Source organism: Pollachius pollachius (assembly GCF_949987615.1).
Source record: "Pollachius pollachius genome assembly, chromosome: 12".
Lineage (NCBI taxonomy): Eukaryota > Metazoa > Chordata > Actinopteri > Gadiformes > Gadidae > Pollachius > Pollachius pollachius.
The window spans coordinates 2710534-2732800 of record NC_136945.1 but is presented as its reverse complement, the minus strand read 5'-3'; the positions used below and the strand labels follow the sequence as shown (position 1 = coordinate 2732800).

The 22267-nt window shown below is 44.9% G+C and overlaps 1 protein-coding gene across 1 annotated transcript in view; it reads left to right on the top strand.

Annotated features, from left to right (window-relative positions):
- Positions 1-218: 218 nt before the first annotated feature.
- Positions 219-22267, top strand: part of erc2 (ELKS/RAB6-interacting/CAST family member 2) — a gene marked incomplete at its 5' end in the record, with an annotated part of 34743 nt that continues 12694 nt past the window's right edge. Inside the window, 6 exons of the mRNA XM_079748038.1 lie at positions 219-893; positions 13327-13749; positions 14744-14818; positions 19201-19356; positions 21078-21245; positions 21886-22053. Of these exons, the coding sequence (XP_079604164.1) occupies positions 219-893; positions 13327-13749; positions 14744-14818; positions 19201-19356; positions 21078-21245; positions 21886-22053 (1665 nt within the window). The remainder of the gene's footprint in view (positions 894-13326; positions 13750-14743; positions 14819-19200; positions 19357-21077; positions 21246-21885; positions 22054-22267) is intronic.

The following is a 22267-nucleotide window of genomic DNA, read 5'->3' as shown; positions in this document are numbered from 1 at the left end:
TCACTAATAGTTTGACAGCTTTTAGAGAAAAATGTATATCCCAAATGTCTGTCACAATTATTTTTATTTGTTTCCTTCCCCAGATCTGACTCCAGAGCAACCCACCTGTTCTTGCATGAATTAAAGCAGTCCTATGCAATTAAGCAAGCAGGAGCAGTCTCACTTCAGCGTGCCCCTGGCAAGGACCCCCTGGTGGCCACATCCACCTTACCCAGGACATGTACGGCAGTGCCAGGGCAGTAGGCCATATAGAGAGCAGCCCCGCACGGTCCCCGCGCCTGCCCAGGTCCCCCCGATTGGGCCACCGGAGGGCCAACAGCGGGGGCGGGGGTGGTGCGGGGGGCAAGACGCTCTCCATGGAGAACATCCAGTCCCTCAATGCGGCCTACGCCACCTCGGGGCCCATGTACCTGAGCGACCATGAGGGCGTGGGCTCCACTGCCACCTACCCTAAGGGCACCATGACCCTGGGGAGAGCCACCAGCCGGGCCATGTACGGGGGCCGCGTGACAGCCATGGGTAGCAGCCCCAACATTGCTTCAGTGGGGCTGCCCCACGCTGACCTTCTGTCTTATAGTGACCTGGGCTCCCTCTCCATGCTGCAACACCACCACCACCACCAGGGGGTGCCGTCCGCCCTGCTGAGGCAGGCGGTGCGGAGCAGTGGGGGCGAGCTGCTGGAGATGCAGGCCCAGTTCAGGGACATGCAGAGGGAGAACGAGCTGCTGCGCAGAGAGCTTGACCTGAAGGACAGTAAGCTGGGCTCCTCCACCAACAGCATCAAGAGCTTCTGGAGCCCCGAACTCAAGAAGGAGCGGATCATGCGGAAAGAGGAGGCCGCTCGGACGTCCATCCTGAAGGAGCAGATGAGGGTGACTCATGAGGAGAACCAGGTAAGAACCAGTTGTAGTATCAGTTAGGATGCAGTATCCTGTCAATACCAATGCTCTGTGGTAACATGTATTCTTGTACTGGATCAATGTTCTTCTAACTGCTTTCCCCCAAAGACACAGTCAGCCAGTCTGTGTTTTTCATATCATTCGGGAACCTTTCTGGAAAGAGCTTTTAGGGCACACACACTTTCTTTAATTTTGTCAGATTCCTCCCAAATGTAGACTTTTAAATACCTTTTAACGTCTATTAAGCGTACAATATGACAACCTAACCCAAAGACGAAGGCTGCGTCGCCAGTCAAAGTACCGAGAGCTTTTAGTCCAAAGCAGCTAAACGGATCCTTCAGCCTGGCGTCTGCGTTTCCATTCACATGCTCCCGTCTCTCATTCTGATTTCCTGTCATCTGTCTGCGTTTCTAAACCAGGAGATGTCTCTTCCTGTCTGACGCTGTGTCTCTGCCTTTCTGTCAGTCTCTTGGAGTGGGGGTGTACTGACAGCTCTTTGGTTTCTTAATAGTATGCTCATGCACACACCCCTCTCCACTGTTGCAATGGTCTTTGGTGTTGTTTTAAGAAAAAAGTATTCTTACTTTTAGCCAAGAATTTCATGCCAGTCTTAAATAAGCAGAATTGATATTAAAGTGATTAGTTGTACGTAGGTGTAAGTATAGTAAAACCTCAAAGCTAATTTGGATATCCTCAGCAAAAAACGAGTATGGTCATTTCTAATTCCCATCGTTATATATAGCAGGCATATCATGGTTACTAGGCTCTGTTGTCATGTCAGAAGATGCAACAGTATGTGCTATCGGTGAGCTGCACATAGTGGTGCTTTGTCATTCCTGTCTACTTCCAGCCCAGCGGCACCAAGCTGTCTGTGCGCCTGCCACTGTAGTTTGGATGTGTTTTGTACTCTCCCCACCCCACCTGCCAGATCAGCTCTGTGGGCCGGCACCTCCTGCTCCACCGATGAAGCACTGGTAATAAGTGATGAGTTGTTACTGTATACAACACAGAGTATACTGTCTTGTGTGGAAGTTGCTGAGCACACATTGGCCTCCATCGAGTTATGGAAGGGCCAACTTTGCTGCAGTCACCAAAACTTTGATTTCTCTGTCAGTGTATTGAGCGAAAAATGCAGCAAAATAGAGAGCAAGCCAAAGTGATTTAACTGGCTGTAAGTTAATTGTCACCTGATTGGAGTACCCCCTCCCCCACGTCTCTGGCTGTGGCCAAGCATTCTCAGCAGCATGGAGGCCTCTCGTCAGCCCCCACTGTAGATGCTGCCACTCAATGTAATAACAGCATGCTCGATGGATCCAGGGGAGCATGATCTCCCTGAAGCCCGAGATTTGTGGTGAAGAATTGTATGATATAATAATATAATACTTAACACATCCACTAGGTATGGTGCAGTGACACCCCTTTCGCCATCTATATCAATTTATTATCACAATGAAAAATCGCATGAAATTGAGTAATGGCTCTCTTGGTTTAAAATCCGTAGATAAAATAGACTGATCAATGTATTGTATATGTTACAATTTGTCTGGGTTTATTTATAATATTTTTTTATTCTAAATATATTAAAACCCATAAACCTTTGCGTAATGATCATGGTAGAACTCTCTGGTTGATTTCATGGATTGGAGAATAATTTAACTGTTCTCATCTCAGTGATGTTTTTGTGCCCCAAAAGAAAAAAAAAATGTTATAGAACAGGTTTATTTCAGTCTGGTACGGTGCATTATTGGTACGAAGCAGTGCATTACTCAGGGAACCAGAGTTATATATTAACTCTTGGATAACACTTAAAAATTGTGAACTTCAAAATAGTGCTATGAGTGAACCGATTTGATCATGGCCCATGAGTGTGAAAAGACAATTAAGTAAATTAAGGAACAAATTGAACTAATTTGAGTGAACAAATAAGCCAATCAAGGAACAAAATAATTATTTTGAGGGAACAAATTCATATAACGAGGGGAATTAAATGGAGTAGGGAACGAAATAACAAAACGTGGCTACAAAATAATGAAACATGGCCACAAATGTATAAAACAAGGCCTCAAATGAAACCCCCATGTTTTTCCTTCTTCTTTGCCCTTAAAACTCTGCAGTAATGAAGAAAGATGTAAGTTGAAAAGCATCATGTTCCTAAAGCTTGCTCTTAAGGGTCTATAGAAGCAGTCAGACTTCGCTCTGCCTTGGCCACTGAGGTGGAGCGACCCAATGTATTTGAGCGACTAGGGGTTTCGGAACAGGTTGAGAATGAATCAAACTTTTTTGGTTAGATTACAAGACGTCAGCCAAAAAGAAATTAAATTGGAAGGTACTACAAGCAAAATAGAGCAGAATGTTTCAGGTTTCCCTTCATCACACAACCTTGAACCCTGTCTATGCTTAAACCAGCACGAAATATTTACAAAAATGCATCTACTTTATGCATTTCTTTAATAATAATATTGTGCAAACTTTGTTTGCACATGTTATTTGTAATTTATGTTGATATATTTAATTTACTTTATTAGTATTTTGTACCTAGGTACATTTGACTGTATTGTTGGCCAACTGTACGCAACTTTGGATACCATTGTCTGAAATGACTGATTATAGTTGTATAGTGAGCCTCTCCAACGTGGCCAGTGTGATATGGATGTGGACAGTTCATGGCCTGGGTGATTCTCTTTAATGCAACTCTTATGATCCGAGGACGCATTAAATGTCAATGGTGGACGTTCCTCATTCGGATAATGTTATTAGTGTTTTGTTTGTGGTCAGGTACAGCAGTTCGTATCCCAGGTGGTCTGGGTCGCCCTCTGATCCCGCCTCATAGTTTAACACACAATCCGTCCACGAGCCGATCAAATAGCTATGTCATTATAACCACGCAACATGCCCAGAGCTGCAGGGCATTCCTCCTGGTTTATATAGAATATTACCATGAAAAAGGACACACCCCAGCCGTTTCTTTTGTTAAAATAATAGTAATATATGCCATTTGTACGTGTGTGTGTGTGTGTGTGTGTGTGTGTCTGTGTGTGTGTCTGTGTGTGTGTGTGTGTGTGTGTGTGTGTGTGTGTGTGTGTGTGTGTGTGTGTTGGAATAACGCTATATGACCAGATTGGACTACTCCTCTCCTCGATTCGTTGTTATCTGTTCGTTCCTAAAATAATAATCCGAGAGGTCTGGTCCCTCATTTGTCCCTCAAGTGAATGATTTTCTCAAATTGACCAACATAGCCTCTGAAACAAACTAATTGTTATGTAGTGGAAACAAATCAGCATACGCACAGAGAGTTCCCATCTGCGTGATTCTTCATTATAAGTTTATTCATATCAATATATAATTAAAAAGGTTAATTGTTGCAATAGGCTATAATATAAAACAAAATAAAAGGGGAGGGGAGTTTTTAGCTTCTTTATGCGTTATAATTTGAATTTTCATTCATATAATTGAAACAGTGAAAGTCATTGTTGCCATCATTACAACTGAACCCAACCTTATCTCCTTCGAAACAATGTAGACCTTTCTTTCTGTTACCCACCAAGCAGAAACACTACGGACGCTCTGTCTGGGACATGATATCTATCAGATTTGGTAGGCCTCAAAGGCTTCATATGACGATAGTTCTACTTGTAACTGTTTGGCCTATGTGACGATAGATCTACTTGTAACTGAATGGCCTATGTAACGATAGTTAGGGGTCCGAGCAGCAAAGCTGCTTGGTCCCCTATTGTTACTGTAATGTTTTTTTTCCCCCTCAAATTCTGTAAAAGTCATACTGCAGCCTATACCGTATGTCAAAAACTCTTGAAATATTCAGGTATGGTTAACCCCAACTATAATAATCCCACTACCCATAAACCCAAATTTGTGGTACGGCACCCAAAGGTGGCGCTATTGTAAAAAATCATAAATTAGGCTTATTTCTCCTCACCATATTGACCTGGACTCAAAATTCCTTCATAATATTAATCTCTTGAATCAGGTGCATCTATAAAACCCGGGGTACTTCTTCGTTAACCATTTTTCTTTCATAATTAACTCTGTTATATTTATATTTCTTCCGTTAGTGTACAAATGTTTAATCTCCCCAGAATTTCTAAGATTTTTCAGGTATATGCTTTGAAGAAAGCCCTTAATTCACTTGAGAAATGTGTGCTTGGAGTTTTCTGGATATTGTGTGCTTATCAATAGACATTTTGACCATGTGAATGAGGTTGCAATTCAGGTTTATAAGTGGAACATCTTTCCTTAAATATGACAATTATATGTTATATATATATATATATCTTCCATTAGTGTGTTTTTAATTTTGCTCGGACCCCGTTAATCACCGCTTGCGGTTATATATCTACTTGTAACTGACTGACCTATGTGACGATAGATCTACTTGTAACTGAATGGCCTATGTGACGATAGTTCTCCTTGTTACTGATTGGCCTATGTGACGATAGTTCTACTTGTTACTGATTGGCCTATGTGATGATGGTTCTTCCTGAAACTGATTGGCCAGATCTCCCCCCATGCCAGAAACAGCTTGACCATATAGACCATATGTGTCATGGCCCGAGGAGGGAGTAGGAGGAGCTGGGTTGGGGTGTTCTGGCTGAGATGGCCCTAGCACGCAAGTACAATCTAAGCGCTGGAAGTCACTCCATCGCACCTTTGGCCCTGCACAGTTGGGTTCACACATTGAACTAAACCTCAACACCATGTTAAGATGCAATGCATGAGGAGAACGCTTGATTCCGCAATAAAGTAAGTATGTTTCAAATTCTAAAATGCACTCTAAGCGGTCACACTCTGCTCTACCGTCAGACCCACATCAATGAAGTTAAGTGAAGGGAATTCATTAATGTAGTGGATGTGAACTTCATTGGACATGTCAGGAGGTCCACTGAAAAACAAATTGCCTAATTATTTTGGTCTGATTCCCAATAACCATGTACAAAATCCTTTACAGTTTCTGTGGCCTCTAGTAGTGTGTCAGCGATGAGGTTCTAATAAGAAGATATGCCCCATGGCTGAATATAGGAGTCAAACACCAGGGGCGCAGCTCAGCGTGGAGTGTGGAAGTGAATGAGTGAGTGACTAAAATAGCAGCAATTACCGCCTGTCTTCTCATAAGCTGTCTAACAGCTTGTATGTGAACCAATGCCTTGACTTTATGGACGCTACGTCCTGGAGTCTAGGGGGGCTTTCCATAAAACAGACCTAGATGAGACGATCGTTTCTTTACTGTTCCATCATGGGGCTTTTCTGATGGTGATATGAAGACAAACTTTTTTTATGGAATTTCATCAATTACATTAATAACATCCTGAACCAGGTGTGAATAATATTGTTATTACATTTCATTGATTCACTCATGGGTTTTCATGAGAGCACTGGTGTCCATGCCATGATATCTGCCAACTGCTCATGATGGCCAATAATGTGATAACATTCAAGGTGAGAAACAGAGAAAGGGTGTCTTGGATGCAAATATACTTTATTCAAATGACCCCTATTTAAAGAAAGCCGTTAACAGTTCTGAAGGCTTCCCAGTGCTGCTGCGTCGTGGAGCCACCGCTTTAGTGGGACTTTTCTGAAAAGGAAGTCCTCACGCGTCAATCAACTGTGGATCAGCTAAAAATGGTATGCACGATACCGTTCCCAATACCCGCATATTTTGTTATTTGTTCAGTGGTACCGAAAAAGCAAATGCATAGCTTTTAGCATTTTGCACCTTTCCCCCCCACACATTCTCCACTGCCTCGCACTCTTCACCTGGAGCTCAAGCAGGGAGTTGGCTCTAGTGTGAGTGAACCCTCTGTTTCAGCTTGAATTCAAACACTTTGGGCTGGGTTCTAGGAAGGAAGTGTGACGTGTTATCCCCAAGGTTACGGATTATGGCGACTTTGTGGTACTTCTTTTTAAGCTAGGAAGCGTTGTTGAGTATGAGTGTGTTGCAGCCGGCTGAGGAAACGGCCAGGTCTGGTCCCTCCTCTACTCAGGGGAACAGCCAGTAACATGGCGGTGGTCCCTCCTCTACTCGGGAACAGCCAGTAACATGGTGGTGGTCCCTCCTCTACTCAGGGGAACCAGTCAGTAACATGGAGGTGGTTCCTCCTCTACTCAGGGGAACAGCCAGTAACATGGAGGTGGTCCCTCCTCTACTCAGGGGAACAGCCAGTAACATGGCGGTGGTCCCTCCTCTACTCAGGGGGAACTGCCAGTAACATGGAGGTGGTCCCTCTTCTACTCAGGGGAACAGCCTGTAACATGGCGGTGGTCCCTCCTCTACTCGGGAACAGCCAGTAACATGGTGGTGGTCCCTCCTCTACTCAGGGGAACCAGTCAGTAACATGGAGGTGGTTCCTCCTCTACTCAGGGGAACAGCCAGTAACATGGAGGTGGTCCCTCCTCTACTCAGGGGAACAGCCAGTAACATGGCGGTGGTCCCTCCTCTACTCAGGGGGAACTGCCAGTAACATGGAGGTGGTCCCTCTTCTACTCAGGGGAACAGCCTGTAACATGGAGGTGGTCCCTCCTCTACTCAGGGGAACAGCCTGTAACATGGAGGTGGTCCCTCCTCTACTCAGGGGAACAGCGTGTAACATGGAGGTGGTCCCTCCTCTACTCAGGGGGAACAGCCAGTAACATGGAGGTGGTCACTCCTCTACTCAGGGGGAACAGCCTGTAACATGGAGGTGGTCCCTCCTCTACTCAGGGGGAACCGCCAGTAACATGGAGGTGGTCCCTCCTCTACTCAGGGGAACAGCCAGTAACATGGAGGTGGTTCCTCCTCTACTCAGGGGAACAGCCTGTAACATGGAGGTGGTCCCTCCTCTACTCAGGAGAACAGCCAGTAACATGGAGGTGGTTCCTCCTCTACTCAGGGGAACAGCCTGTAACATGAAGGTGGTCCCTCCTCTACTCAGGGGAACAGCCAGTAACATGGCGGTGGTCCCTCCTCTACTCAGCCTCCACTAATATATCATCCAAACCAAAGCACACTTCCACAACAACACTAAATACAAGTCATTTATTTAACATTTAAGTCAATTTGAACTGAGGAGTACGATCACCTCCATGAACATTATAGCCCTGAATCACAGGTTCAGTCACAAAGGGCTTAACAGGCCATATATTTATGACCCCCCTAGCATCTACAAATCCTGCGGCTGAGAAGGAAGAGGCAAAAGGTGTGATTCACTGCTAATCTTTAAACCTAGCTGCTACCTGGCAAGCAAATCAGCAGGGACAACATCCAGACATTAAACACAAACACCAAATTAAGTTATCATCCGAACAACAATGAACATAAAGACGACAGCCCCCACACAATGAAACATGAACATTAGGAGGGACATTAACACACACGCACGTATAACTTTTAACTGATAGCTATGACCACGGGTCATAACAAGCATTATAATGATCAATGTTGTATATGAAATACTATAAGTGTCTAAGAAGCTTAGCCCTCTCTCGGACGCAGCCAACAAAATTCAGGGGAACCCCAAACAGAGCTCCCAACATCAACACATCCGAGGGAATAGCATAGCCTCTACCTTCATCGTCACATCGTCAACATAGATGCATTTCAATAACAGTGACACAACAAATAATTCAAGAAAAAGAATACTATACCATCATGCTTAGGCTGCTAGATGAAACTATGAGCCTGATGCTACTCTTAGGTTGCTATTGGATACTGTGTGAGCCTGATGCAACTCTTAGGAGGCTAGAGGAAACTGTCTGAGCTTGAGCGTGGCATATCTGCTGCAGATAGTCACCCCTCATCAACTCAATTCCCAAAATGGAGGATGGCCCTCCCCTGCTTTGACATGATTTCTGCTGAAGCTTTGAGGAATGTTTTCTTGCCAAATGACACGAGACAGTGAAAGAAAATGTGGTGAAACATGGAACCAGAATGGCTCTGGTAGTCTGGTAGAGTTTGGACAAGGTAAACCACTGCTTTATTCTCCTTTAATCTTGAATATGGAATGTGTATGTAAGTATGTGTTTATGTGTGTGTGTGTGTGTGTGTGTGTATGTGTGTGTGTGTGTGCTGTTGTATGCACAGACCTTAGTCATCAGTGTCTGTAGGGTCTTGACAGTGTTGAGAATCCTTTTGGCGCCTTCATTTAGATGGTGAGTGAGCACTAATACATGACTGATTCGCTGTGATCATAAGCTGTACAGAATCTTTTTGCAATCTATTGTAAGTTTTTAATGGCATTGTAAAGCTGAGACGCATTTCAAGACACCTTGCAAAGCTTCAACCGGCAACAATATCAATGGGTTTTATAAGTACTTTTGACCCGTTTTTTCAGGTTAGCTCTCAGGAAGCATCGGGTTAGGCTGCTTATGTTGCTCTGAGAGCTGGTCTGAAGATGGTGACAGCTCCAACCTGAGGAGGAGGAGGAGGAGGAGGAGGAGGAGGAGAAGGAGGAAGGAAAAAAACAGATGGACAACGTGCCAGGTTATTGTTAGAATGACCTTTTGGCTGTCAGTAAAAAGATCTGTCCCTTTTCTTTAATGGACAATGTAGGTCATTTGATTGGAGCATCTTGGAAATACCACATGATACCATACCAAACCATGACTTTTATAACAATATAAATATTCAACACTATATGCTAAACTCACAATAGTTTTGTACTATTTGTTGTACCTGTGCCATTGTCATGCTAACAACAACAATAACATTTTGTAATTAGTGTTGTGTGTTTGTTGTGAGTGGTGAGTGGGCTATTTTCTAATTAAAAATTATATCTGCTGTTGAGGAGAAGATTTGCTTCGAACTAAAATTTTCATTTATTATATATATATATATATAATTATTTATTGTTTGTTGATTTCTTGTCTTGTTATATGTTATGTATGGACCCCAGGAAGAGTAGCTGATGTCTTCTGCATCAGCTAATGGGGATCCAAATAAAATCCTAAATCCTAAAATGAACTGAAATGTGTTTTACTCCCAAATATCAAAAAAGATTAGTCTTTTTTTGGCATCCCCCTATTTTAAATAGCAATAACATATTATCTTTGCTTAGCTTTAATTTTTTTCTGTTCTCTGAGCCCAAAGCAAATGTGGTTACCCAATATTTAAATGAACAGAAAACATTTATTTCAAATCATTTAACCACAGGTTGAATCTCTTCAAAGTAATAGAGAGGGAAGGACATTTTGGCTGATATACAAGGCTCCTTTAAGCAGCAATTATATTTAATTCAGATTTTCTATTATAAAAAATGAGCAAATAGAAGAAGTTACACCCAAGCTTGACTGCTTCCTCTTACCCTGCCCTCAGCAGACTCCATTAGTGTGAACCTCTGGTCAACACGACGCTGGACTCCCTCACAGGAGCAGCAGCAAGGCTATCGTTCCTCTGCAGGTCAATTGAAGCGGCTAAAGGAAAGCTAATGCTAACCAAGAAAACGCCCCTTCTGGACGAACAAGGATGTTGGAATAAAAGGAGTCCTCTGAAGAGGGCTAAGACAGGAAATGAACCTGCCTGAATAGGGCTAAGACAGGATATTGACAATTTAAAGATTTGTTTGGCGCATCCCTTTCAGCCATAATGGCATAATTGTTGAGATGATATGTAGTTATATGTATACCATAACATTATATTAGTTTGCTATACTTTTGGCTAATACTGTCAGCCTGAGGTAGATACAGGAGACAGCACTGGAGGTGTAAAGTAAGAAGACATGTTGGAGCAGGGCCAGCTATGGACTGTAGGTCCCCAACATAATGTACTGGAACGTGTTGTAACGATAACGATATAACGCTGAGATAGAGGTTATGTGCGGTGTGCACCGTGTTCTTACCTGGAGCCCCGGGGGGGAAACAGCGCTGGTCCAGCATTGGTCCAACACTCTCCTCTTGGAGAGATAAACATCGCCCCCTGCTGGGTTTAAATGTACATGCTCAAAGCAAATCACATAGTTGCACATGAACCTATACTATATAACTATATAATAATCAAAGGAATCTGGGAAACGACACCTTTATAAAGGTAATTCCACCTTACCAGGCTATAGTAAAAAAGAATGTGACACATTTTCCTCTTTCCAGAAAGGTCCTATCAATCAAGACATGTTGTGGCAGGGTTTGTGTGTTTGACAGGGTGTGTGTGTGACTAAGCCCTATTAATTATTGATCAGGAGGCCTGGGACATGATGAACCAGGACGACTATCCGAGGACGGTGGGGGTTTGGGGGGGCGGGGGTGGGGTTGGGGGGTGGTCTCTGTGGCCTCCTGCTCTTCACGCTGTGCTTCACCATCCTTCTGTATATTTGTTTGTTTCCGTTCATCCTTCACGCCAGCTGCTGGATGCCAGGAGAACCAAGGTTTGTCCCTATGTTTGCCCCGCCCGGCGGAGCACAAACATAGAGTCACCCTCACTGGTGACGTGTGTTTCAGAGCCCGTGATATTCCTCTCTTTTCCTTCCTCTATTTACCTTTGACCTACACCTTACTCAGACACTTGCATCTCCCCGAAACCTGTCTGCCTCTTACATAGACCCAGCTTTGTCCCCTAACATAGACCCAGTTCTTTTCCGCAGTTCAGCTCCTAGCCTCCAGACACACCCTCCCTCCACTAGCTCCGCCCCCTCCATCCACTAGCCCCACCCCTCCCTAAACAACCTCCTTCTACTAGCCCAGCCCCTTCCCTCCAATAGCCCCGCCCCTCCCTCCACTAGCCACGCCCCTCCCTCCACACCTGTCCCTCCACTAGCCCCGCCCCCTCCATCCACTAGCCCCACCCCTCCATCTACTAGCCACACCCTTCCCTACACATCCTTCCTCCACTAGCCCAGCCCCTTCCCTCCAATAGCCCCGCCCCCTCCCTGTTCCCCTCACACCCCTCCCTACACTAGCCCCGCCCCCTCCCCTGCTCCCCTCACACCCCTCCCATCTACTGGTCCAGGAAACCCCAAAGGGCCGTTTTCTGATTGACAGAAACCAGGCCCCTCTGCTTTTACCCTGTGTTCTCAACTACACTAGGAAAAGTCTGCTACTGCCTTTTTCTATTTCACTGCAAATTCAATTTTGCAGTTCCCTTGAAGCTGTATAGCTGTGGATCAAACTAAATGACACGTGTAATACCCTCACAGTTCTAAATAAAACTTTGTAATATACACACACAAACAAAAACTTGAACATATTCCAACTTACAAACACACAAACACTTACATGCACACATTCTACATATCATCCTGTGAGTCAATGCTGCACTGTGTAGCAGCAGGGTCTTTTGACCGTCAGATACTCGATTCTGATTGGTCAATCAGGTCAATCAGATTAGAATCTCTGAATAGCATTGACTATCAAACCATTACTATGAGGACTATTTCTAGGTGACAAATTAACAGATAACAATAAAATCTTTTTTAAATTAATAATAAGAAATTTAGAAATATATATATATTTTGGTATATATATATTTCTAGACACAAACATGCACACACACACACACACACACAACACACACACACACACACACACACACACACACACACACACACACACACACACACACACACAGTATTAGATATCATATGTTATATATCATGTGTTATATGTTGTATGAATCATGTGTTAAACATCATGTGTTATACATTTATTATACATCATGTGTTATACATATGTTATAGACACCTCCGCATCAGTCTGTCTGCGTTCACCTCCAATGATAACCGGCTCGGTGTACTCTGTCCCTTTGGTCTGATTGGCTGAGACCCAACAGAGATTAAATTGATAACACCAATGAAAAATGCTTCTTATATTGAAGTGTACGATTACCGTGGCACTGTTGTTAGGGCTTTGTTGCTAAATGAGATTTCAGTTATGTAAAAGTGTGGGTGTGTAAAAAAAGAGCAAATATTTCCACATGTCTAATGTTTGAATCTGCTACACTGCATTACTGCAGGCCATGTCCTCATTGGAAATATGCAGTTGATTGAATAGGATCTGGTACCTGGTATACGACTAATACCTGATTCAATGTCTCCTTGATACACTGCATTCTTCTGAAACAGCAACTTAGTACCTTGATTCCAAAGCAAATCCTGTTCCCCTACCTCTTCTATAAAGTTTTTAAAAGACTTTGTGTTCTAGTCTCTTCTTGAAAAAACCCTCGTCTGCAGACCCCCTATCCACATTATGCTGTCCACTGTGTTATCCTTGTTATCCACTGTGAGATTTCATATGTGTGTCTGTGTGTGTGCGTGTGTGTTGTCGTGTACGTGCATGTTTGTGTTTGTGTGTTTGCGTCTGTGTATGTGTGTGTCTGTGTGTGTCTGTGTGTGTGTGTACATGTGTGTGTTCGTCTATCTGTGTGTGTGTGTGTATCTGTATGTGTGTCTCTGTATGTGTGTGTGTGTGTGTGTGTGTGTGTGTGTTTGCGTCTATGTGTGTGCGTCCTCAGCACCTCCAGCTGACCATCCAGGCCCTGCAAGACGAGCTGCGGACCCAGAGGGACCTGAACCACCTGCTGCAGCAGGAGACGGGCCGGCCCGGGGACCACTTCTCCTCCATCGAGCTCAACGAGGAGAACTTCCGCCGGCTGCAGGCCGAGCACGACCGGCAGGCCAAGGAGCTCTTCCTGCTCAGGAAGACCCTGGAGGAGATGGAGCTGCGGATCGAGACCCAGAAGCAGACGCTGGGCGCCCGCGACGAGTCCATCAAGAAGCTGCTGGAGATGCTGCAGAGCAAGGGGCTGGCGGGGGGCCGTGGAATGGAGGAGGAGGAGCAGGAAAGGGCCCGGCGCATCGCCGAGGCCGAGGCCCAGCTGGGACACCTGGAGGTCATCCTGGACCAGAAGGACAAGGAGAACATCCACCTCAGAGAGGTACCAAGGGGACAACACTCTGTAGCACTGGTGCCTCAGCAGAGCTGGGAGTGTGTTACACAGCAGAACTTCTGGGGTTGCGTTCCTGTTTATTCACTAGGTGGCAGGAGTGAGCTTAGAGCGATGCTTCAGTCATTTAGTCTGGCTTAATATCCTCCTTCTCGCCATTGAATACATAAAGAGGGATGTACCAATAATCAATGACCCTGTCTGGAGAATTAAATTATCCATTTGACCTACTGTTCACTTGCATTCAATGCATTGATGCTAATATAAACATATATAGATAATGTTTTTCAACACTGTGACACTAATGCATCTATTTCTTCTAATTGGTCTGGTTACGTTTCAATAGATGCGCCAGTGAGATGCCATCCTGTCCCAAGGCAATGGAAACATGGCCCAGTCCCATTATTTGAGTCATTCATGCAATAACAATAAAGCTCAAACCACGAAAAAAACAAATGAATGGGTGAATCATCAAAGTAATATAGTACGAGTAAAATCTCCAAAGCCTGCCCCTTTTTTTATTAAAAGCTGTTCGGGGGTTGATACTTAGAATGAAGACAGTGTCTCGGTGGACCAATCAGCTAATTCTATATGACCTATATAAGCTAACCCATGGATGAATAAAATGTAAGCAGGATGGCCCTAGCCCGCTATGAGGTCACTGAGGTCCGCACCGTGCAAGTTATAATCATTATGATTATGGGATGCTTTTGAATTTATTCAATGGAAGGTAAGTGGGTGTTAAGACAAACATGCTAAATTGGTCAAATTGGTCAAATGGCAAAAATGTTGAACATGGATTTCGCCTTCCCTTCTCTTTACTAATGCAGTTAAATTAAATATGTTCAGGTTTTATGTGTAATACAGGTTGTAAACATATAGATAAGTAATGACATATTTACCCAATATGCTCTTTTCTATGAACAGGTTAAAATAGAGCGATATAGTTGAGTGGCATGTTTTGTGATAATGAATCTTCCTTCAGGAGCTACACAGGAGAAATCAGCTGCATCAAGACCCGGGCAAAACCAAGGCTCTGCAGACCATCATCGAGATGAAGGTAAATTCACATGAAGAGTTCTTCATGTGGAATCCCATAAAAACTGTCCAAGTGTTCTTGTTGTAACAACAAAAGAACAAACACATGATAAACCCAGTGACTTCACTTCACATGGGTAATCCACCTATGAGTATCAGTAAAGTATCAGTTTACTGTCAGTTTAGTATTGGTTTAGTAGTAACATGGTCTCTGTTTAGTGACGGTTGACACTCACTTGACATGTCAACATGATGCTAGTTGACACTCAATGAGGTTATCGAGAACCACACATCCCCATATATTGAATGGAGTGTTCTCTGACTATTAACTGAATTATGTTATATAATTAACAACAAGTTGAACAAAGCGTAAAGCAAATATCCTTAAGACGTTTTCAGTTGAGTATCGTGTTTCATGTCTCATTTGTGAAAGACAGTGATACTTTATACTAGCAAGATGTTATTGTACTACTCTACACTGCGCAACAAGTAACAATGACTTTAGATTTTTTTGTGCAATTCAAATGCAATTAATAAAGTTTAATTATTTGAAGAACATTAAATGAGATAGAAACCAAGGGTACCAGATGCACATGTATAAAAATTAGTTTTCAGTCAGATGCAAATATACTTCAAAGTAACTGAAAATTAGCACGTAATCTGAATGTCTTTCAAATTGGTCAGTTTGTATCCCTGGTTAATCGTCAGATAAAACAAAATTGATGTGGCTAGTAGGGTTAGCTAATAGGGTTAGTGAATAGGGTTTAGTGAACAGGGTTAGTGAACAAGGGAACAGGGTTAGGGAACAGGGTTAGTGAACAGGTTTAGTGAACAGTTTTAGTGAATAGTTAGTGCACAGGGTTGGTGAACAGTGTTAGTGAACAGTGTTAGTGAACAGTGTTAGTGAACAGTGTTAGTGAACTGGGTTAGTGAACAGGGTTAGTGAACAGTGTTAGTGAACAGGGTTAATAATAGTAATATTAGTAATAATAATTCATTCATTTTCTATAGCGCTTTTCAGTGACCCAAAGACGCTTACATAAAACACGAAGAGGGAGATGACAATCAGGGGGGACAAGCGGAAGACAGCACAACAGAGAACAGAAGCAAGGTGGAGTGTGATAGTATTTAGGGATAAGGGTGGTTATGGGTAGGGGAGGTCATAGGCTTGGGAAAAGAGGTAGGTTTTTAAACGGGATTGGAATATTGGAAGCGAGGAAGAGTCGTGGACAGGTTGGAGGAGAGAGTTCTAGAGTCGGGGTGCTGTTCTTGAGAAGGCTCTGTCACCGAAGGTTTTAAGATTGGATGGTCGGACAGGTAGGGCGGGGACAGGTGGTGTCCCTCCTGGCTTTGAAAGTCAGGAGGAGGATTTTGAAGTTGATACGCTGTTTGATGGGGAGCCAGTTGAGAGTGAAGAGAACAGGAGTGATGTGTTCACGAGACCGGGTGTGAGTGAGAAGGCGCGCATCAGAGTTTTGGACCATTTGGAGTCTATGGAGGGAATGAGAGGTGATGCCAGTGAGGAGGGAGTAGCAGTAGTCAAGACGGGACGAGATGAAGGTGTGGATAAGGGATTCAGCAGCAGGGGGGGACAGGCAGTGTCTGATTTTGGCGATGCGGCGGAGGTGGAAGTAGGAGGTCTTAACAATGGAGCTGACATGGGGAACAAAGGAGAGGGTTGGGTCCATGATAACACCAAGATTGCGGGCCAGGGGGGAGGGAGTGACGGTCGAGGTGTCGATGGTGAGTAAGATGGGTCTAGTTTTTTTGAGAGTGGATTTGGTGCCTATGAGGAGGAGCTCTGTTTTGTCGCTATTGAGTTTGAGGGAATTGAGGGTCAGCCATGCTTTTATTGTAGAGATGCAGGCTTTGAGTTGGGTGAGGGGAGGATTTTGGGTGGGTTTGGTGGTGATGTAGATTTGGGTGTCGTCAGTGTAGCAATGGAAGTCCAGGTTGAGGTTGCGGATGATGTCACCGAGGGGGAAGAGGTAGCAGCTGAAAAGAAGGGGGCCGAGGACTGAGCCCTGAGGGACCCCCTGCGTGACAGGAGAGAGGGTGGATGTGTGGCCAGAGAGCGAGATGAACTGTTGCCTATCGGTGAGGTAGGAGGTGAGCCAGTCAAGTGCAGTGCCATCAACACGCTGTTGACGCAGCCTTTTAAGGAGGATGGAATGGTTGACAGTATCAAAGGCTGCGCTGAGGTCAAGTAATGGCAGGATGTTGAGAGCACCGGAGTCTGCAGAGGTGAGGAGATCTTTAGTGACTTTGACCAGAGCAGTTTCGGTGCTGTGAAGTGGGCGGAAACCAGACTGAAGGGGTTCATAGAGTTTGTTTGACTGGAGGTGGGTGTAGAGTTGGGCGGCGACAATGCGTTCCAGTGTTTTGGAGAGGAACGGCAGGTTGGAGATGGGGCAGTAGTTGGAGAGGTCGGCAGGATCAAGCGTGGGCTTTTTGAGAATAGAGGTGATGGTTAGTGAACAGTGTTAGTGAACTGGGTGAGTGAACAGATTAGTGAACAGTTTTAGTGAACAGTGTTAGTGAACAGGGTTAGGCAATAGTGAACAGGGTTAGTGAAATGGGTTAGTGAACAGTGTTAGTGAAAAGGGTTAGGGAACAGTGTTAGGTTACAGTGAACTGGGTTAGTGAACATTGTTAGTGAACAGGGTAAGGTTACAGTGAACAGGGTTAGCAAACAGGGTTAGTGAACAGTGTTAGGGAACAGGGTTAGGTAACAGTGAACTGGGTTAGTGAATAAAACATGGGTGCTGTAGAGAGGGAGGATCCAGGGCAGCCGCATAGCGCTGATGTCACTTCCTCAAAATAAATCATGACATCACCTCTGGACCGACAGCTCTCAGTGGACCAGCCCCTCTGCATCATGTGATCACCACGGTCAGATGACCATCATGGTCATGTGATCATCATGTTTTGGGGTTTGTGTACAGAGGAGACAGAAAGGGTTCCTCCATCACAGAGGAGCTCCCAGCCTCTTGACAGGATGGTCTGTTGACGGGATAAAAGCTTGTAGTCCTGTCTCTATCGCTGGCTCCCTCGCTTACTCTATCCCTGCCCGTCTCTCCCCCTCTCGCCTGCCCTCTCTCGCTCACCAGAGACGGAGCATGCTGCGCCCTGCGTTCTGCTTGCGTGCCGCTGCCATGGAAACAGGTGTGGTTGTTGATGACAGGGAGAAGCCAGTGTGCAGAGACAGGGGGAGAGGGAGAGCGAGAGAGAGGGGAAATAGAGGGATGCACAGAGAGAGAGTATATTTAGTGGCCAGGTGGATGTTCCTCTGAAAGCCTTTGGAGGGGATGATATATCTCAGTCTTCAAGGTACCGTGCTTTGACTTATTAATTCAAACATAGACAGTGCTTTGACCTATCTATTCCGACAATTTCTGCTCCTAAAGTGATGGGAATGATGTGAACAAATGGAAATTAAATGTGGAACACTTTCTTGCACACCGATCAGGAGAATAGTCCTGCATGGTTTCTGGTTCAGTGGTAGGACTGTATCTGTACAGGCTGTTCATCTGACCCTGGCTCAGTGGTAGGACTGTATCTGCACAGGCTGTTCATCTGACCCTGGCTCAGTGGTAGGACTGTATCTGTACAGGCTGTTCATCTGACCCTGGATCAGTGGTAGGAGTGTATCTGTACAGGCTGTTCATCTGACCCTGGCTCAGTGGTAGGGCTGTATCTGTACAGGCTGTTCATCTGACCCTGGATCAGTGGTAGGACTGTATCTGTACAGAGTGTTCACCCTGCTGGTCCACTGGTCCACCGTCCTGGTTGACCGGTGGACCGTTGGAGAAGCACTCCAACGAAGATGGGGAACGTGACATAACAATTCTGTGATAACAAGGTGAGAGTGAGATGAGAGATAAACACAAACATAGCAACTCAGAGACACTGAGACTGATAGAGAGAGAGAGAGAGAGAGAGAGAGAGAGAGAGAGAGAGAGAGAGAGAGAGAGAGAGAGTAGTAGAGCACCATAGTAGATAGAGACTGGCCACTCCTAAAGACGTCATACTATTTATTTAAAAACCCTTTGCTCAGAGCTCCTCTTCCCCTACACAGTGTGTGTGTGTGTGTTTGAGTGTGTATGTGTGTGTGTGTGTGTGTGTGTGTGTGTGTGTGTGTGCGTGTGTGTGTGTGTGTGTGTGTGTGTGTTTGTGTGTGTGTAGGAAGTTTCCAAATGCTGATTAATATACAGCTGGGTTGGCATCACAAGCACTGAACGGGGCGCTTTTGATTTCCCCTGCAATTACTGCAGTATCTCTGGATCAATTCAAGAGATATTTTTGACTCTGTTTATTTGGTGGGGCTGGTCCCCCCCTCCCCTGTCTGAGCTTTGTGTGTCCTCAGGGTCTGAATTGTGTGTCCTCTGCGTCTCTCTGCTCCAGGACACCAAGGTAGCGTCGCTGGAGCGCAGCCTGCGGGACCTGGAGGACGAGATCCAGATGCTGAAGGCCAGTGGCCTGCTGAACACGGAGGACCGTGAGGAGGAGATCAAGCAGATGGAGGTCTACAAGAACCACTCCAAGTTCATGAAGTCCAAGGTACAGCTATTTATAGAGCACTGCCAATCCCCCCCCCACACACACACACATTGCTAATGAACAAGCAGTCTGTTGAATTAAATGGATGACAAACCAGCCAAGTGTTTAGTTGGCAGCTCAGAAGCTCTTGAAGCAGAGAAGAACTCTGTCAAGAACCTTCAAACTATTAAATGAGTAGCTGCATCCTTTGACCACGTTCTTTAGAGTTGACATTGAATCGGTTCACTGCTGAATTACTGCAGCCTTCAGCAGTTCAAACTGTAATACTGTATATTTCCCGTCGATACACTGATTTTTTACACGTGTGCAAATGCTAAAGTGCCGTTTATGTTCCATCCAGTAACATAAGCAGTATATGTTGACTTATCATCACATAGGGGTTACTGAACTCCTACTGTGGTGTTCTCTATGTAGGCTCCATCCCCAATATCCACTGCATGGAGTGGTGAGAGAGCAGGAGTAGCCTGCAGTCTGGCATTATGCTTGCTTATCAAGATGCATCTCTCTCTCTCCCTCGCTCTCTTGCGCACTCTCGCTCTCGCTCTCTTGCATGGTCTCGCTCTCTCTCTCTCCCTCTCTCTCCACTGTGTTTGTGAGGGGATGATGAATAATAAATGATGCATAACACATGATAGATAACACATGTATAACACATAATGTATAACACATAATTTATAACACATGATGTATAACACATAATGTATAACACATGATGTATATCACATAATGTATAACACATAATGTATAACACATGATGTCACATGATGTATAACACATGTATAACACATGAATAACACATGATGTATAACACATAATGTATAACACATGGTATGTAAGTAAATCTGTGCCATCGGATTTTAAAATAAAAAGCCATTGAATTTTAAGCACTGAATATTTATGCATTGATTTAACTTATCATTTTTTTTGCCTCTGAATTAAACTCTTACATTTTTTTTTTCAGTGTTAAAAAATTCAAAATCAAATATTGAACGGTATAAAATTCAACAATATTTTCAACGTCCCCAAATTCAACATGCCAAACTCAGCTGCAAAATTCAATGTATGAAATTCAGCGTTAACACCGGGGGATGCAAGGAAGAGCAATCGATCCTAGATGCTATATCGCAGTCAAGCAAGGAGAGCGAGCGGGTGTTACAACGAATTCTGCGACACACCGAAAAGTGTGAACCCAGGGGGCTGTTGCACATTTTCTGCAACATGCACAAGTTTGAAGCGTAGAAAAGCATGAAGTCGTTCACGTGCGGAAACATGCAGGACTTTAAAACTTAAAGGTCTCATGACATGCCACCAGGTGTGGGTTGATTAACCGTTACAAGCCGTTTTGGAAATCTGTCCCTTATGACATCACAGGTGGGCGTGTCCACCTAGATGTGTGACGGATAGATGAGCAACGTTTGCTACAGTCCACTGGGTAGGCTGGTAGACTGATCTATCCAGCACACATCTAGGTGGACACGCCCACCTGTGATGTCATAAGGGACAGATTTCAAAAATGGCTTGTAACAGCTAATCAGCCCACACCTGGTGACATGATGTATAATAAATGTATAACACATGATGTATAACACATGATTCATACAACATATAACACATGATATATAACATATGATATCTAATACTGTGTGTGTGTGTGTGTGTGTGTGTGTGTGTGTGTGTGTGTGTGTGTGTGTGTGTGTGTGCGTGTGTGTGCATGTTTCCAGATCGACCAGCTCAAACAGGAGCTGTCAAAGAAGGAGTCTGAGCTGCTGGCCCTGCAGACCAAACTGGAGACCCTGAACAATCAGAACTCGGACTGCAAGCAGCACATCGAAGTGCTCAAAGAGTCTCTCACTGCCAAAGAGCAACGTGCAGCCATCCTGCAGACAGAGGTACCAGCATGCAGACCACTGGTGTCACCATTACACTATGTTGGCCAGTCCTCAGTCATCTTGTGTGAAACCTTTACAAATATATTTATTAGCTCTTAGCTCCCTGTGTCTGTACTTCGCTCTGAGCTCCCTGTGTCTGTGCTGGCGCTCTGAGCTCCCTGTGTCTGTACTTTGCTCTGAGCTCCCTGTGTCTGTACTTTGCTCTGAGCTCCCTGTGTCTGTGCTGGCGCTCTGAGCTCCCTGTGTCTGTACTGGCGCTCTGAGCTCCCTGTGTCTGTACTTCGCTCTGAGCTCCCTGTGTCTGTACTTCGCTCTGAGCTCCCTGTCTGTACTGGCGCTCTGAGCTCCCTGTGTCTGTACTTCGCTCTGAGCTCCCTGTGTCTGTACTGGCGCTCTGAGCTCCCTGTGTCTGTACTTCACTCTGAGCTCCCTGTGTTTGTACTTCGCTCTGAGCTCCCTGTGTCTGTACTTCACTCTGAGCTCCCTGTGTCTGTACTTCACTCTGAGCTCCCTATGTCTGTACTGGCGCTCTGAGCTCCCTGTGTCTGTACTTCGCTCTGAGCTCCCTGTGTTTGTACTTCGCTCTGAGCTCCCTGTGTCTGTACTTCGCTCTGAGCTCCCTGTGTCTGTGCTTCTGCAGGTGGATGCTCTGCGTCTGCGTCTGGAGGAGAAGGAGTCCTTCCTGAGTAAGAAGACCAAGCAGCTTCAGGACATGACTGAGGAGAAGGGCACCCTAACTGGCGAGATCAGGGACATGAAAGACATGCTGGAGGTCAAGGAGAGGAAGATCAATGTGCTTCAGAAGAAGGTGAGGGCTGCTGGAGTCCAACCCTTGGCCCAGACTCCCTGATGCCTGGGTCAGCCAGGGGGAAGCCAGGAGAGGGGCTGCTGGTTAGAGTGTTTGTGTTTTTGTGTGTGTTTGTGTGGGTATATTGGTGTGTGTGGTGTGTGTTTGTGTTTTTGTGTGTGTGTGTGTCTATGTGTGTGAGTGTGTGTGTGTGTGTGTGTGTGTGTGTGTGTGT